The following is an 18,241-nucleotide window of genomic DNA, read 5'->3' as shown; positions in this document are numbered from 1 at the left end:
CCTTGGGAGATGCTAGCGGGGTACAAATAAAGTTATAATAATAATAATAATAATTTTATTGACAGTATGGTTGAGTATACTGTTTCCATAGCGAGTGGAGAGAAACCCTAACTTTGTCTATGTTCATTAATTTTTGCAAAAAAATAAAAATAAATCCCCAACCATTTTAAAATTGAACTACCTTCCCCAATTGCAGTTTATTTAGATAAATACAAGTGAGGAAGGGACTTGGATGAGGAAAAACAACTTGGAACAACCTCAATGAGACAGATGTCTTGTTGGCCGCATGTATTTCTAATATGGATGATTTCTACCTGTCCTAGATGGCTATTCCCTCTCCCTGAGAAGCCAAGTGAAATATTTTTTGTAGGGGATTCTCCTGGTATGGGATCCCACAGTAAAGACACATCAATTGATTTAATAGTCATGGGATAGTTGAGTAAGGCTTATGGATTGAAAACTGGCAAAAGAATAGGAATCAAAGTGTGGAAAAGTTGAATTTGGGGGAATCACTGTATTTTGTGAACCCAAGCTGTGGTCTTATAGGGCTAGATTTTTTTAAAAGCATTTTAAATTTCATTATATGTAAATCCCCTGGATCTAGAAAATGATAGGCTGGTTAACCTATCATTTGTTCCAGGTAAATTGGTGGAAAGTATTATTAAGGATGAAATCAACAGTCATATAGAAAAGCAGCTCTGTATCATCATGACTTCTACAAATATTAAGACCCCTTTTATTAACTTTTTAGGGTTCTTTGTAAGTGTTGGAAAATATCTGGACAGGACTGATCTGGTAGACATTTTTATATTGTGTTATGCTGCTGTTTGTTTTTTGTTGTTGTTTTATAAATTTTAATGTTTCTTTTTTTAACTATGTTGATCGGGCTTGTCCCCATGTAAGCTGCCCCGAGTCCCTTCAGGGAGATGGAGGCGGGGTAAAAAAAAAATAAAGATGTTGTTATCATCATCATCATCATCATCATCAACTGGACTTCCGGAAGACTTTTGGTGAAATCCCAAACAACAAACTTCTCAACAGATCTAGCAGGCTGAGAGATAACTCCATTTTTGAATTGCAAACTGACAAAATAATAGGAAACAGAAAGGAGAAATAAAAGGTCTGCTCTTACAAGGAAGCAAGTGAACAATGAAGTCCTCAGCTATCCATACTGTAGCGAAGTGGCTAAATTTACCAATGACACTAAATTGTTTAGAGTGTTACAAAATCTGAAGAACCCCAAAAGAATTTTACCAAACGAGAAATGGACAATAAAATGACAAATGGGGCTGAGCATAAGGAAGTGTACAAAAATGTATTTATAGAAAAGGGAAAAAAATCAATATCACCTGTGCACTGGCAGGGTCTGATCTGGCAATAACTGGCCAAGAAAAAGATCTAGGATTGTGAATATATTTATCAAGATGATGACCCAGTGGGCAGTTGTTAAGCTGAACTGTATGCTGGGTATAATTAAAAAGGGAACTGAAAAATAAAATTTCCAGTACTTTACTATAGTAGTCTTATTACAACTAATCAAGGATATTCCAGAGCAGGAAAAGGTAAGGGACACCCAAAATGATCAAGGAACTAGAGAAGGTAAAATATTTGGGACTTAGCTTAGGAAAAACGCAAGTAAAGGGAGAAATAATAGCAATAGATCAAATAATGCATGGCGTAGAAACAATGGGAAATAAGTTTTTCCCCAATGCTAGAATCTGGATCATCCATTGGAGTGGATTGTGAATGATTCAGGACAGATAAAAGGAAGCATTTCTTTGCACAGCACAATCCACTACTACAAAGTGGGGTTATGGCTGCCAAGTTAGATGGCTTTAAAAAGGGACTGGGCCAACAAAGATTAATAGTCAGGGTTGCTGTCTATTATCTTCAATTTCAAAGGCAACACGCCACTCTGTCCCACCATGGCACTACTTTTCTGTTTGGATCGCATGTCTCTGTGAAGCAAGAGGCGATACTGATGATGGCACTGCTGTTGGCAGGGTCTCCAATATCAAGCGTGTTTTTGCCGAGGAGTCAGACTACATTTGCCAAACAGTTATTGGGCAGGATTGTGTGTCTGTATGTAGAGAAAGGGCTGGATAATGGTTGAGGATCCTTCAGAGCACCTTAGGTATCGCATTTTGAGAGCAGAAGGCGGCTGACATTATATCACTGAAGACTGCACTGCAGGGCTAGAAACTAGACTTGATAGGCCTTTGGCCAGACTTAATGTGGCCATTCGCAAGCAAATTACCTCTTCCTATTCTAGTAATGATTAACAATGGAAGTTCTTTTATTTGGCATTTTACAAATCTAAGAGCTGAAAACCCAAAGTCAAGGCTGTGTACTTTGAGACTGTACAGAACAAAGATTTGTCCTGATTGCATTCAAGGCTGAATTAATCTGCCAGCACAATCCAGTTCCCATTAAATAAATAAATAATAAATAAATAATACATGCAAAATCACTTGTGAAAACTGCCAGAGGTGGGAATTTTGTTTTTCCCCACTCTCTTCACCATTCTTGCCTGGTCCTTTGATAAGCCGCTTCTGTCCCCTTTTCCCCACAGGTCCCTTGGGCTTGGCAAAGGCTTGCTTGAAGACGTGCAGCCTTTCACATCCCTAAGTACCTGATAATAGGAGTAGAATCTTTTCCCTTTTCTCTGCAAAACAAACAGATCAAGGCCCGGTGTACTGCCACAGCCTGCCACTGCTACATAGACATAATTACAACCGACCACATTCCCGCCTTCCCTATTGTACAGCAAGGGAAGGTATCAGGTGGAAGAAGCAGATTTTGCTATCTCCCATAAGCATTCTGTGGGAAACTTAAAATACCATCACAATAATTGCTGTTATTGCTCGGGTACTCCAGGGCTCCACAATATCAGCAAATAGTATATGTCTGTTAAACACATTTCCAAAGTTTCAACAACTTTAGCAATGCCTACAACAAATTAAAATACTCCAATATTCTAATCATAGTTGAAGTCAAGAAGTGATTCACATACATTTTCAAAACTTTATTGTAAACCGTTATTCAGGTACAACATAAATCCCTTCCTTTAAAATGAAACACCATCCATTAAGCGTGATGTACAGAGCATCATAGTTTACTTCTTTAATCTCATAGGGCTAACTCCCTTCTTCATTTTGATCACCCGAAGAACATATAAAACCCTGTATACAAAGGCATAGATTCAGACTTGTGCTCAATGGAGGTTTGCTCATAATGAGGTGAGCAGACTTCCACTGAGATGTTGGTTGATATTCAGCAATTCCTCCTTCCTTCTAAAAACCAGTGTCCCCTTGGAGTCTGCCCTGGAGGGGTTCCTCCAGCAGGACTGGAAATGTGAGAGGTGGTGCTGGAGAAAGGGGACTGGTGACAATCACTTTTCCATGCTCTTCTTCCCATTTCATGGATCCTAACCAAAGAGAATTCCTAAAAAATAATACTGCAGTTTTGCTTGAAAAGAATAGAGACTTCTCATCCTTTAACCGCAAACTTCAGAAGTTCAGGTACAATACAAGTCCCCTATGATCTGATGCAATTAGATTTGAGTTCATCGTGGCGGTCATTAGTTTTTGCATTAAAAAGCTACAGGTTTGCATTAGGGCACAGATGCTCAGATTTCAAATAGAATTTGGATCAGCACTCTTTCCTCTTCCCTACTTCCCTTCCAACGAAGCATAGTCTGGGCAATGTGTATAGGTGAATGCCTACACTTTGCATTGTTCCCACTTGGTTCATATTTCAATGAGTATGAGGGCTTTTCCCTGAAAAGAAACTTTTCACATATTTCAACAGCAATATTTATATTTACTGAGGATTTTTTAAAAAATGAAGACTTCAGGATGATCTCAGCATTTCCAAATAATTATGCTGAACTTCTGATGTCATGAACAGGCAATGATGCAAATCCAACCTGTTTTGTTGTTTGTTTCAACATTCAGCAAAGGGAAACTACTTGCTTGTTTTTCAACTTTAGTACTGTGCTATATGTTTATAAGTGCAATAAAGTATAGAATTAGTCACAGTAAATCCGATCAGCAACTTAAAAAAATGAACACAGACTGAACTGTACCTGTTCATATACCTGGCAGATGAATGCTAAAGTGGGCAGAATTACTGGAGAATAATATACATTCTGCTTTCTTTCTCTGTCAACTCGATTTCCGCAATTCACTGTCATGCTGGAGGAACTAGAGTTTTCTAGAGAGTACACCTCTTTAGAAATCTCTAGGTCCTCCAATGCGATTCTCTGGTCAGTTTCCAGTGGAAATTGACCAGAGCTATGCTGGAAGACTTAGAAATTCCTGGAGAGAATTTATCAGGTTTTTAAAAAGCAACTTCTTTATTCATTGTTGTTCACTTTCAGAGGGGTCCTATGCTCCTAACCTCAGTGAAGGGGAGGGCTGTACATTAAAATGCTAGGCATCAAGAGAAGACCATGTATGTCATGTTCTGATTTACAGTTTTAGGAACACAGTGTACTTCATACAATAGCAGGGATTAGTAAAGTATACAGCAGTGGCCTGCCAGTCTACATCCACACACTGCAGGGACATTAAACTAGCCACCTGCACAGTCCTGCCTCTTTCCACTTCCTTGGCCTGTTTAGGGTCTGGTTTCTCAAAACTAGAAGTGATTGTTCAGTCTTGGGTTTTGGGGGAGTGGAAGAGTGAAATGCCCTACCATACTTTTTAGAGGGGACACAGTTGGCTATTTTTAGGGTAGTGGCTGAGAGCAGGAGCAGCCCCCCTAGGTCTTGGGTTGGGCAAATGTGGTCCCATTCCCCCGGATGTTACCCATACTCGATATAATGGCTGAATGCTCTGTTAGCAACAGAACACATCATTCACCAACATAATGATTAATGTTCTTAAGCACAAGCAATGTGCATATATTTACATTTGATGTTTTAGATCATAACTTTGGTCCGTAGTTCTTCCTTCCATCATCCTTTCAAAAATGAATGTTAAACATACTTGAAATATAGAAAAAATAAGAAAAATCAGCAGTACCAGGATTTCCTCATCCTTTCTTTACATCTTTGAGTTAAGCTGTTCTATGGTGCCTGATGTTATTGAACAAAAGCAATAAATATCTGAGGTCTACTTAACATTAGAGTACTGAAACATATTTAAGGCTTTGGATTCGTTGTTAGTTAAGGATTTCTCAACTCAACACTGTTTGAAATAGACGTTTTACTGAACAGAAGCCACAGGAGAGAATATGAGTAAACCAAGCTTTTCAATTTGGTCAGTTGTTATTAGCATAAAAAGGTAAAAGGTACATGACAGATGTTCATCTCTATTTGTTTCACTGCCTCAAAGAAAAAGTCAGTTTTTCAATTCTTAGTACCGCTATACCACTAAACTGATGTTAGTATCTGCTTGATTTGATAAATCATATCTGTTGTGTGCACATAAGGAATTTCACACAGATAAGACAAAACCTGCTTCAGGGTACAATGCTTAACAGAATAGTAATTCACAGAATTAGAAATGTACAATTAATATAAAAACAAGTAAGTTACAAGTCAACATTGATCAAGGATATATCCCATCCTCAGAACAGGGGTGTTTCCTAGTTTCCCCCTATTTAGTTAAACATTGGTTTCCCTTTTTTAAAACCTGAACACCCACAAGTAACAAGATATTGCAAGTATGATGTAGTGTAAGACAGCACTGACCACTGTGTCGCTCTGAACATGTATGGTCTACGAAAATGCTCTTTATGTAAAGCTGGCCCCAAATACCTCCTGCCCAAAGAAAATAACAAGGTGATGCTTCCTCCTAGTCTGTGTACAAATTTCTACCAAACCAGTAACTGAACCCTAGAAGGACTGTGTCCTCCATCATAGTTGAGGTAGCAGGCTGCCCCGGGGGTTACAGGGGAGGTGACATAAAACACCTAACACTGCCACACAGCAACCAGTTCCTGTTCCCCATCCACACCGCTGCATCTGCTGAATCGTAGGGTTGACCCTGTTCTTCTAGACAGCAGGTGAACATTACTTGCCACAGAACTACTGCTATCCAAATAGGGTAACAATAAAAGTAACAATGGTGCCATGGACTTTTGTCTTCTAAGGCGCAGTGATTTCCCCTCCCCTTCCCCCAAAACCAACAACCTGTGCAGCTTACCACATTTAAGGCAGACTACACATATAAAAACTGTAAAAAAATATCTCTGAAAAGTTCTGAGCTCTGGCCAGTGAATATGTTTTAAGGCTTGAAAGACAGTCTGATATTCAGACAGTTTGCATTTTTTTCTGAAATCACTTTTGCTGTTTTGTAACTATCAGAATATTCAAAAGCACATGGAGTAGATGAAATTACATATACAAGTATTCCATTGAGGGAAATTTCCAGTACCCACAGATAGAAAGCAGCAAGTACAGTAGAGTCTCACTTATCCAACCTTCGCTCATCCAGTGTTCTGTATTATCTAGCGCAGTTTGCCTTGCGCTGTTTCAATACATTGCGTTGTTTCGGTGCTAAATTCGTAAATACAGTAATTACTACATAACGTTACCATGTATTGAACTGTTTTTTTTCCTGTTGATTTGTTGTAAAACATGATGTTTTGGTGCTTAATTTGTAAAATCATAATGCAATTTAACATTTACTAGGCTTTTCTTTAATCCCTCCTTATATCCAGCTCATCCAATGTTCTGCCGTCCCATTTATGTTGGATAAGTGAGACTCTACTGTACTTAAAACTAATGGAAACAAATGTTTGTCATGCTATACACCTATTCTGTTCTTGCTTAAATGAGATAGGCATGTTTTTTTTTCTCCTTTCGAGAAAACTGGGAAGCGATGGTTAGTGAACTTTCGGACAGTCAACAGAGAAATAATGAGGATTAGCAAAAATGCTCTTCAGAGGGCTTAATACAATAGCATTCATAGCTATTGGCTACATGATGAGGTTGTAATATTAAAGAATTTTTAAAGGAATGTTGCCTCACTTTTGGACTCGTTGAGAAGCAACATCAGAAGTGTGCTTGCAAGTACTTAGGAAGCCAACATGATCAAATGTTTCTTCTGTGTCCAACCGACATACAGAAGAAACAATGTTAAATGTTCGTTTTTTATATTAAAGTGCACAGGACTGCACATACACAGAGGAATACCCAAGTTACAGATGCCAGCAGTGGTGAAATCCACCAAGTACTGTTGCCACTTTATTACATTACGATTCAGGCTTGTCAAACACTTTGATACGAGGCGCTGTATATTTATTAGCCACTTGGTCACCATTTCCCTTTGTCAGCATGTTAACCTCCTACATGAAACAGAGACAATGACAAATAACGTTGTTGAAGTTTGACCTGTCTGTCACTCACAAAAAAGTAAAAGCATAATTTTCTTTCACAAAGAGAATCCATAAATATCCCAGTATGAAAATATAACTTAAATATAAAAGTTCAATCAGGTAACAGGAACTTGGAAGGAAAAAAAATATTTGTCCATCCCAATAGTTCCATAGGTATCCTTAAGTAGTAAACTGAGATAAGAATATTAAGTTACAATTTGTAACCACAAAACTATTCTGATCTAGGAATATGCTGCAAAAGTCAATCTTTAGTAACAAAACACACTGATTCAGATTCTGTTAATCCCAATGTCTCTTCCTTCAGGAACCATTGTTGCCGTGATGATATCCTATGGCGTCTTCTGCGAGATTACTCCAAATCTCCTTGGTGACAACAATTTTCGAACGCATGATTAGAGGATTCCCCTTGCATATTTTGGTCAGTGTATTGATAGTGCAATTGAACAGGTAGCTTTTCCCACTTTTTGTGTTCCATTTATCTGTGCTCCATTTCTTTGAGTCACATTTTCCAGGCAACAGGAATAATGTTCCCAAGTAAAAAACCACTGACCATGAACAGTTTTGTCTTAAACCTGCAAATCTACAGGCCACATAATCTGGGTCATACAGGCAGACCAAATCGGTGCTTCTTTTTTTTAACAGACTTTAAATTAGTTAATCTACGAAGATCCTCTTCGACATCTGATTCTTCCATTTCATCATCTGCTGAAATCAGGATCTACAGACAAAATTATATATTATTAGATGAGATGTACTTCTCTTTCTTTCCTATCAGAAGGATTCTCAAACTCACACACTTTTTACAAAGAGTCGGTAGCTGCTATTTGCTTTGTTTTCTGCAGATTGGTATCCAGTTGCAACAGCATCACCTAGAGTAGAATCCCACTCTTTCCCATTTCAGGGTCTTATCACTTTGTTTGTTTGTTTGTTTATTTATTTATTTACTTTATTTGTATACCGCAGTTTCTCAGCCCGTAGGCGACTCAACGCGGTTAACAAGAGCAAAAAATTCAGTGCTAACAACATACACTATTTAAAAACAATTAACACTGTTAAACATATTTTGGTGCCTCAAATGGTGCCTCAGAAACAGATAGTCCCTGTTTCTGGGACTATCTGACCCACTGATTCTAAAAATGGCATTGGTTTCCCCCTATCAGCTCTAGTTTTTGAGATACAAAATATATGCCATCCATCTCTTCATCTGCACACCCATAGAAAATCATGATATCCACCATATTTAAGAAATTTGGGACAGCTCAAGGACAGATGTTGCAGTCTGTCCAATGCAATTTTCTGAATCAGTGCTCCGAATAACCCCAGGAAACTGCAGGTTTTTAGTTGGGCTGTATAATCCAACACTAAAGGTTTGTTTTTCTCCAGGCATCCTTCATCAATGTTGGTGCTGCTGAAAAAACACATTTTCCAACTAGAAAGAAAGCCTATACACCATAGTTGATCTCCTTGAGCTGTCCCAGGTCTTCATTTAACTAAGAAATTAACTGTTTTCAATTAGCTTCCTATTGAATAAAGACTTCTCCCGGGCCTAAAACATCCCAGCAGAGAGCTAAAAGATCAAGAAGTTGTATTTATTGTGAAGTTTCATTCTGGGATGGCAGGAGTAATCCACTACAATAGGGTTCCTCCCAGTAGGGAGCAAAAAGATGGCAGGTTCCCACCACCCCCATCCCCAACTTCCTGGCAATGTGTGGTATTTTAGGGTCAAAACAGGCTGGGAGGTAGGAATCAGTGCAGAGTTCCTCTGAAATACTGAAATGGGTCAATGGTAGAGGGTGGTGAGAGAAGGAGATTTTAATTGACTTCATGACCAGAACAGTTCAGGGATCCCAATAAACTGCACAGCTCAATATGAAAAACTTAGGAAAATATTCATGCAACTGTGGAAAAATGGAAATGAAACAATATTAAATGCACTGCAGCAAGCAAAGGAGTGAACTCAATAAAGAGTAAATACAAGACTTGCCTCTGACTCAGATTCCTCATGTGAGGCTGCTCTCCTGTATCGAACTTTGCTTCCATTCCTCGAATCTTGCCCTGGCTCTTCAAGTTTAGCTTTTGTCTTCCCTTTCTTCATAAGGAAGTTATCAACTACCCAGAACATTAATGCCTGTAAGAGCAGAAAAGTCAAAGTTAAGTGTTACAAATCTATCATATACAGGAGGACAGTCAGTTTCGATACTTATAATTTAGGCCAATACCCTACAGTCTATTAATGGACACACACACATACACACACACACTGTAATTATACTGAATCCTACAATTACATAACTCACTGTGGGGTTCATAGTCATGAACTCATCCATTGAGCAAAAGTTGTCCATAACTATGAAGCCCAAAGTGAGAGAGATCACCGAGTATGCCTGCAAATTGTATGAGCTACTGAAAAAGTAACCATTTATCTGACATATACCCCAAATAGATTCCAGAATGCTTGTTTAAATATATGACATTATATTAGACATTAATAAAGATGGCTATTTTAAATTTAAGTTCATTCCAGTCAGTTCTTTCTCAGATTCACATAGGGAAATGTGCAGTGCAGATAGCCCCAACTTGATTATCCACCATGTTATACTTGGAATGGTGGGAGTAGTAATCTTAGCACATTTGACAGATGCCAGGTTAGTGTACGGCATTTCCCAGGGATTGTACCAAAACAAATATAATGCATTCATTTGTGTCTGATGTAATTCTAAGAAGAAGAAATACCAGGTGCTGTAGGCTATATGCTCACTTCTTAATATGTACTGGGGTTTGGTTCCCGGACCATCTGTGAGTACTAAAATCCATGAATGGCCACATGTCATTATAGTGGTGTAGTAAAATGTTGTCACTTATATAAAATGGCAAATTAAATGCTTGCTGTTTTAGATATTTGCAAGCCATAGATGGTTGAATCCATGGATGTAGAATCTGTGGATATGGAGGGCCAACTGTAGTTCCAAGGAAGGCAGTGGCAAACAAGCATTCTTTAGCTAAGGAAACCCTAAAACATTCATAAGGTTGGCATAAGTTGACAAGAAACATGAAGGCACATATACGTATTTTAAACAGTATCTATAGAGATTAAGGTTGGCGATACCACTTGTAAAAACTCAACATATTACCATATTTACTTGAATCTCATTATCACATTTTGATACATTACATAGCCAAAAGTGAGTTGTGCATAAGATTTGATGACACATTAGAATCACACATGTAAGCCTGTCTGCGCCCCAATGTCAGGCCAAGGCTGGCGAACTCACCAGCCTTAGCCTGCCGGAGGGGCACAGCTTCCCAACTGGTCTCATTGACACAGTCTTCAAAATCTCTCCCAGAGTTTCGAAGGCCTCATGAATGAGGCCTTAGTTAGGAAGACACCCGTCTGCCAGGCCGAGGCTGGCAAGTTTGAGGCAGGCAGCAGAACGGCCAACAGGTAAAGGAGTGCTGTGCATTACATTCAGCAACAAATCTTTTTTTTTTTTTTTTTACAATCAACACCCTCAAAATTGCATTACAATCGATATCATGTTATACTTGAGTAAATATGGTAGTTATGACATAATATTAACCTCTAATTTTTGTGATTATTTGTAGCTGAATTATTTGTTGGATCCAATGGCACAGGTCTACATCTGAATCCAACCATAGATATTAGTATTTTAAAGCAGTGGGAAAAATATATATATTAAAAAAGATTCTCATTCATACTAACATTTACAAAAAAAGGGACTATCAGCATGACAATTGCCAACTCTAGGTGAGGATTCTCTATTGGGTTCAATAAAGCTACCTAGAAAGAGAAAAACAATAACAACATATTAGTATCATATAAATCATTGACCTCCTCCAAATTCTCATTTGCACAATATGTAATACCAGATTCACAGCATGTGCCACATTAGTACGGACAGTAAATTTTTTTACATAAATATTATGACCACATGATTGTTTTAAGTGGAAATGCAAAGTTAAGAAAAATGTAACTGTATTCATCCTACTCAGCTAGTTTCTTTTCATTAACTGAATATTAAACACTATGGTTTAACTCAAAATGCTGTTTTGCCAATAACAAGTAGACATTAATATGGTATGGATGATTCTCAAGGCTATAAACAATACAGGCCCAACTATCAGAGATTTCTGCTGCTGGAACTTCATTGGTCTTGCACAATATCGGCTTTGCGTTTGTTTGGGTTTTTTTTTTGTTCAGTGGGAGGTGAGTTATATGACAGCAAAATACACATTCACAAGATTGACTGGTTCTGGTATTTTGTATGACTTACAGACCCACCCTTTTAAGGTCAGTTGCAAGATATAACCCAGGTCTGTGATCGGACCATGTTTACGATTTGGGAATTTACCATCAACCCAAACTTTTTAATATGGAGTGTTTCTTTCCATGTATTCATTGTGTCTCCTGCCTCTCATCTAAATGAGCACAATCATTATCTGCCTAGAAATTATGTATGAAGATGTAACTGAACACATGGAATCATATCAGGAGTTCACTGATAAAGACTAAAAGGATTTCTTGTCAATTTAATGCATTTTCTATGAGAACAGTATAAAAATTGTATTAAAGGCACAGTGGTTCTTTACAACTTTGAGGAACTACAGATAAATTAACTATACTGACATTTTATACTTGCTTGGGACAATGTGGCAGCTGTTTGAAACAGCCACACAGTCTCAAAGAATAGACAAAACTGGAGGAATTTTCAGAATCTTCTTCCCTATTCTTCCCTCCTGCAGCTATCTAGACATTCTCAAAACCATTTCTAAAGTGTTTTTCAAGCATCTGGAGTTGGTTTGGGGGAAGAAGTGGAGAGAAGGGAATGTATTTTTTCCTGCTTCCACTAGATTCTGCTGTTTCACCAGATAAAGTCAAGCTGCTAAACAAGTACCAAAAAATAAAACTAGCCTCAAGTTTTAACATTTGCCAGCCAATGTCATCTTTGTCTAACATACAAAATTGACCATACCCTGCAAATAAACTACTGCCTCATAGCCAAAGATAACAATGAATCAATGAATATTTTCATTGTCTGTCAGCATGAAGTGCTAGTCATGTTAAACGGAAGCATTGGACATTATCTGACACATACAAGAGTTAAAAAAAAAAGCTTCAAACCTCTTTCCATTGAGGTATCAAAAGAACTATAATAATGATGGTTTTCTCAAACATCATGATTACAATGTACAATGCACACTGGCCTACCCAAGCACTGCACTGCAGTGGGTCACCTGCAAAAGAAAAAAGAATGATTAACAAAGGTATCTGATAAACATACCAGATATTTTTAGTTCCTATACTTAAGTAATTCACAAAATGCAACTTTGTATAGGCAAGTTCAATGTTGATTGACTTAAGGGAAGCACGGTGACACATTAGATTATGAAAAACTTATTTCCTATTATTTTATTTTAGAGAAAAGCAAGTGCAAGAGAGAATTGTACACATTTATAAAACTATACATAGTGTGGAAAAGTACCGTATATACTCGTGTATAAGCCAACCCGAATATAAGCCGAGACACCTAATTTTACCACAAAAACTGGGAAAACTTATTGACTCAAGTATAAGCTGAGGGTGGGAAATGCAGCAGCTATGGGTAAATTTCAAAATAAAAATAGATATCAATAAAATTTCATTAATTGAGGCATTAGTAGCTTCAATGTTTTTAAATATTTACATAAAACGGTAATTTAAGATAAGACTGTCCAATTCTGATTAAACCATTATTCTAACCTTCTTTAATGTAAATTTGCTTATGTATCCTTCCAATTATAATAAGAGTAAAATAATAAATGTAATAAAACACTAATAATAATAATAAATTATAAATGTAACAACAACAATAATAATAAATAGAGTAAAATAATAAATAATCTTGACACAAGTATAAGCTTCTAGTGAACATGATAAGGAGTGCTAATACTGCCTTAATATCCTGTTTGTGGACTGCTCATACTTTTAGAAACTTAATCCCTTTGAGAAACGTGATCATGGACTTCAATGTGGGTTTCATCTGATGCAGAAGAGCTCTCGTGTCCTTAGGATAGAACTTCATTTCATAGACTGAACATTGAATCAACTGCACACCTGATTCACAGCACTTTAAGAAGCCCACCTTCCTTCATCTGCCTTGCAGGATTAGATGCCAAATGCCTTCTTGAAGGACTTTATAAACTAATCAGTATTGCCAGCAAATTAACCTGATATTAAGTCTGAATTAATTCTCACGCTACTAATTATGCTCTGTATACAGTACTCATACAAAGCAAAGTAAGCAAAGTGTCCTTTTAAGATGCACATTGTATTCTCTCTTTTTTGTCTTCAGTGAAGATATCAAATTCTTAAACATATTTTGCTAGAAATATAGAAAGCAAACTAAGCAAAGTGTCCTTTGAAGATGCATGTTGTATCCTCTTTTCTCATCTTCAAGAAAGATACCAAATTTTCAAATATATTTTGCTTCATTAATTAAATAAATGAATAGTAGTGCTGTTTTAAAAGACAGAGCTGAAGGCATTTTCTGAAGTTTTCAAATCACATGCAAATGAAATTGCTTATTTTTCTGAAGGTAGAACTAGAACAAAGTACCAATAGTAAGATAAAGCCTGTAAACAAAGATCGATTCACTATGTGGTTTTTAATATGAAGACTACAGCTACTCTTTATGATATCTCATTCTCAACTTTCAAGTTAATTTTATGGTAGCTTCAAATACAGACTAACAGCTGAGCCTGAGAACTGTGCAATGGAAACTCAAATGCCTTTAAACAGCTGTAATGTGAAATGAACCCTGACCATTTCCTTTTCTGGCGAAGCTTTGAAAGACATATACCAGACATTTTACTTGCTGGTCTTGAAGTTTATGATGCTTTTATATCAGTGCTATAGACATTAGAGCACTCAACATGAAGTCTTGAAATTCCTTATAAAAGTCATGAAAGAACTTGTGCTTAATGTTGTCTATGGATTCAGTATAAAAAGTTAATTACAAATCATTTTTTAAAAATCAATAAAAGTTCAAGCCTCTCTTGTGACAACGCTGTAGCTCTAGAGAATACTTCCAGATCAAGACTCACAATGCATTCAATTCAACGTTGTTTCTTTAGAAAGCCTTGACAGTTTTAATATGCTATTAACGTCTTCTTTGCCCCGGTGTACATTTTTATGTTGATGCATTTCATGTCCTTTTGTCTATTTTTACCATTGTGTGTCAGGACCCAGTTTCCAGAGCCTTGGTTTTGGCGCCGGAAATCAGGGTTCTGACGTAGGACGCTGATAAGACTGTTGCAGCTGCTGACCCTGAAAGACAACGGCTGGCGACTTGGCGGGGAATTTACGCGGGGTTTTGCACTTGGCGGGAAGGACGTTTTCAAATGAGGGGGAGGATATATATAGAGAGCACAAACTGACGCCAAGCAATCTCAGCTTTTTTGCATGTTATGTTTCTAGTAGTAAAGTTCCCTCTGATACCAGAACGTAGTCCTGTGTTTTCATTGGGAGCTGATGTTGTGAGATGACAATTGTGTTTATCTTTCTATTTGTATTGCCTTCTGTCTCTGTTGTAAGTTGCTCTGAGTACAGAACTTGTTAGTAGGGCAAAAAAATACAGTGGGATGATCAAAAGGAAAACGAAGACATTTCATCCTCACCTCTGACAGAGAAGTCACTTTCCCCATAAAGAACCACATAATATTTGAAACAAGGGACAAAAAATTGCATCGCTTCCTCTCGTGTCTTTCTTTTCTCTTTTCTTTTTTTGTCTGTAGACAAATCGTGGCAACTTACAAATTAGAAAAAAAATGGTTCTGATTGAAAAAGAAGAAAACCTCCAAATTTCTACTCTTTTTGGCAGAGATCAAAATTACAGATGGAACTCTGAAACTAACTTAAATTATATTCTCTTATCCCTTCCTTTCTGTTTATGTACACTGTTACTCTGCTGGCAAGGTTCTGTCTTCTGTTCTGTGTCATAGATAACAGGGCTTATTAAATTTAAGCATATTAAAATATTACTTAGGTGTGAGAAAATTGAAATTAATCTATTTTAATTATTTATAAGTATATCTGACCATTAAAACAAGCATAATTGTTTTAATGGTCAAGGATCAACACATGAGGCTAATTCTTCCTTCTATACAACACATCGCTAAAATTTCTGTTGTATTATCAGATTATCCAAAACAGGCTGTATGGTGCTAAAGAAATTGTAAAAATATATAGATGGACCTGTGTAAAAGAGACAAATCTAAAATTGTAAGGAATGAATGTGTGAATGTATGGGGAAGAGCAGAAGAAACAGGCCTGAAGAATCAACATGGAGTTCGCACAAAGGATGATATGGGTCAGATTTGACAGATGAAGCGAGGAAGTAGTAAGTCATAGCTGAACAACAATGGACAATGAGGTGTGCAGCAAGGCATGTAAGGAGTGTGTAAAGATATACCTCATAAGTCATGTGGCCTGGAATGTGGATGTCCTGAACCCACAAGAATCTAACAACATATTCTTAGAAAGAAAATTGACTTTGGCCTATAAATGCTGGGGACGCCAAGATTAAGCACACTTCCTGATCCGCAGCGTCCACACCTTCTCAGAAGAAAGCTGATCATCTTCATCTGGAGAAGGCCTGTGTATGTGAGTATGTGTGGATGTTTGGACACAAGAGCTCTGTCTTGATGTGATTCTGATATAATTCTATGGTGATTGTATTTCAATAAATGTTACATGAATAGTGTTAAAACCAAATTTGGTCTCTAAAATGTCTCATTGATCTACACTGCCTTACTATTCCTTGAACACTTTGTGTAAAAAGAACAAGAACCTTTTGGGGTTCATAACAAAATCAATGAATACACTACTTATTTAAAGTATAAATAACAGCAGTTTTCTGGTTCTTTCCACATTATTCTTTTCTCTTCCAAAATAGTATTCTTTATATTTAAGACAACTGTGAACACATGACACAGGCTAAACTCAGATTCTCCCAGTATAAATAACATCAAACAACGATCCAATATCTTTTGCCCAGGAAAGCAGCTGTCCTCACAGCTGACAATATGAATATGGAAGAAAGGTTGATGTTTGTATAATTTGTAAAATCAAGAAGAGAATGCTCACTTTCCTATTTAAAGGCAATTATAAAAATACTTTACATTGGGCAGCAGCTTAACCAGTCTACTTCCACAAATACACACAATATGTCACAGCTTTAATACAAAGTTATTTTTCTTCTAGTGGTTAATACAGCTGAAATCTGATGGGGTTCCTGAATGCTCTGGGTGATCTTCTGATGAAGACAACTAGTAATTCTGCCATGACCCCAGTTCCCAGTGATGTGTGAAAGGTTACTAAAATAAACACTCCTTAGTGACTTCCTTTAGTATGACCAACAACAGCTATTTCACTTCTACAATGCTAAGGCCAATGGCAATAACCAATGGTATTCCTCCAGCTCAGTTCATAGACTTATGAAAAGGATGTATTAATTAACTCATATTACTTTATTCAATAGTTAGAAGTATGGAGGAAGACAGAATTAGAAAAGTTATTTTTGGACTGCAATTCCCATGGTATTCAGTACGGTTGATGGTTGATGACCACATTGACAGGGGGGTTCTGTAATTTGTAGTTCCAGAACATTTCCACGTTCTTCTAGAACAGTGTTTCTCAACCTATAGGTCCCCAGGTGTTTTGGCCGACAACTCCCAGAAATCCCAGCCAGTTTAACATCTGTTACGATTTCTGGAAGTTGAAGGCCAAAACATTTGGGGACCCACAGGTTGAGAACCACTGCTCTAGAACATTTCCACGTTCTTCCAGAATATTTCCACATTCTGAAAGAACCTACATTTGAAAAAAAAGAATTCAGGCACTTCAGATGGCATTTCTACAATGAGAAGAGCAACTTGAAGTAGATTTTCAAAACAGCTAGTACAACTCTAGGCTTCAGAAACTTTAGTATGTTAAGTAGGGGTTACTACAAGCAAGTATGTATATGGCCCCACCCCAAAATAATTGAAGCATGCCTCAAAACTTCCTAGATGGAGAGGCAGTTCTTTTTGACTAGAGAAAATAAATGGCTAACTTCTAATAGGGCAACAGCTTTTATGAAAAGATTTAGATCTACTCAGTATATTACTCAGCATGCTGTTTGTTGTTTATTCATTTAGTCACTTCCAACTCTTTGTGACCTCATGGATCAGCTCACGCCAGAGCTCTCTGTCAGCCATGGCCACCCCCAGTTCCTTCAAAGTCAAGCCAGTCACTTCAAGGATACCATCTATCCATCTTGCCCTTGGTCGGCCCCTCTTCCTTTTTCCTTCCATTTCCCCCAGCATCATTGTCTTCTCCAAGCTTTCCTGTCTTCTCATTATGTGGCCAAAGTACTTCATCTTTGCCTCCAATATCATTCCTTCCAGTGAGCAGTCAGGCTTTATTTCCTGGAGTATGGACTAGTTTGATCTTCTTGTAGTCCAAGGCACTCTCTGAATTTTCCTCCAGCACCACAGTTCAAAAGCGTCTATCTTCCTTCGCTCAGCCTTCCTTAGGGACCAGCTCTCACATCCATATGTTACTATGGGGAACACCATTGCTTTAACTATGCAGATCTTTGTTGCCAGTGTGATGTCTCTACTTAGTATGCTGTTATATCAAAGGCCATTAAAATGGTTTCTATATGGGCTGCTTTTAAATATTGTTTGGAAGCTTAATGGAATTCAGAAGACAGATTTATTCCCTAAAACTAAATAAAATCTAACTGTTAGTCAACGAGAGTAGATCCACTGAATCAATGGGACTTATATAAGTGTTAGCTTTCCATGCCTCTACTAAGCATAACTACTCCATTTGGGAAAAACAATTTTGCCACTC

General features: G+C 37.4%; 1 protein-coding gene across 2 annotated transcripts in view; it reads right to left on the bottom strand.

The window, feature by feature from the left end:
- Window positions 1–3,010: 3,010 nt before the first annotated feature.
- STIMATE (STIM activating enhancer) overlaps window positions 3,011–18,241 on the bottom strand; it is a 45,289-nt gene continuing 30,058 nt past the window's right edge. For both annotated transcript variants that reach the window (XM_060765886.2, XM_067463600.1), the window contains exons 5-8: window positions 12,488–12,600; window positions 11,069–11,146; window positions 9,332–9,475; window positions 3,011–8,065 (exon numbers count right to left, since the gene is read on the bottom strand). In XM_060765886.2, coding sequence (XP_060621869.2) covers window positions 7,949–8,065; window positions 9,332–9,475; window positions 11,069–11,146; window positions 12,488–12,600 — 452 coding nt within the window. In that variant the 3' untranslated portion in view covers window positions 3,011–7,948. The remainder of the gene's footprint in view (window positions 8,066–9,331; window positions 9,476–11,068; window positions 11,147–12,487; window positions 12,601–18,241) is intronic.

The sequence above is a fragment of the Anolis sagrei genome, chromosome 2, assembly GCF_037176765.1.
Source record: "Anolis sagrei isolate rAnoSag1 chromosome 2, rAnoSag1.mat, whole genome shotgun sequence".
NCBI lineage: Eukaryota > Metazoa > Chordata > Lepidosauria > Squamata > Dactyloidae > Anolis > Anolis sagrei.
Note: the sequence above shows the minus strand (reverse complement) of the source record. Positions and strands in the feature narration are given on the sequence as shown.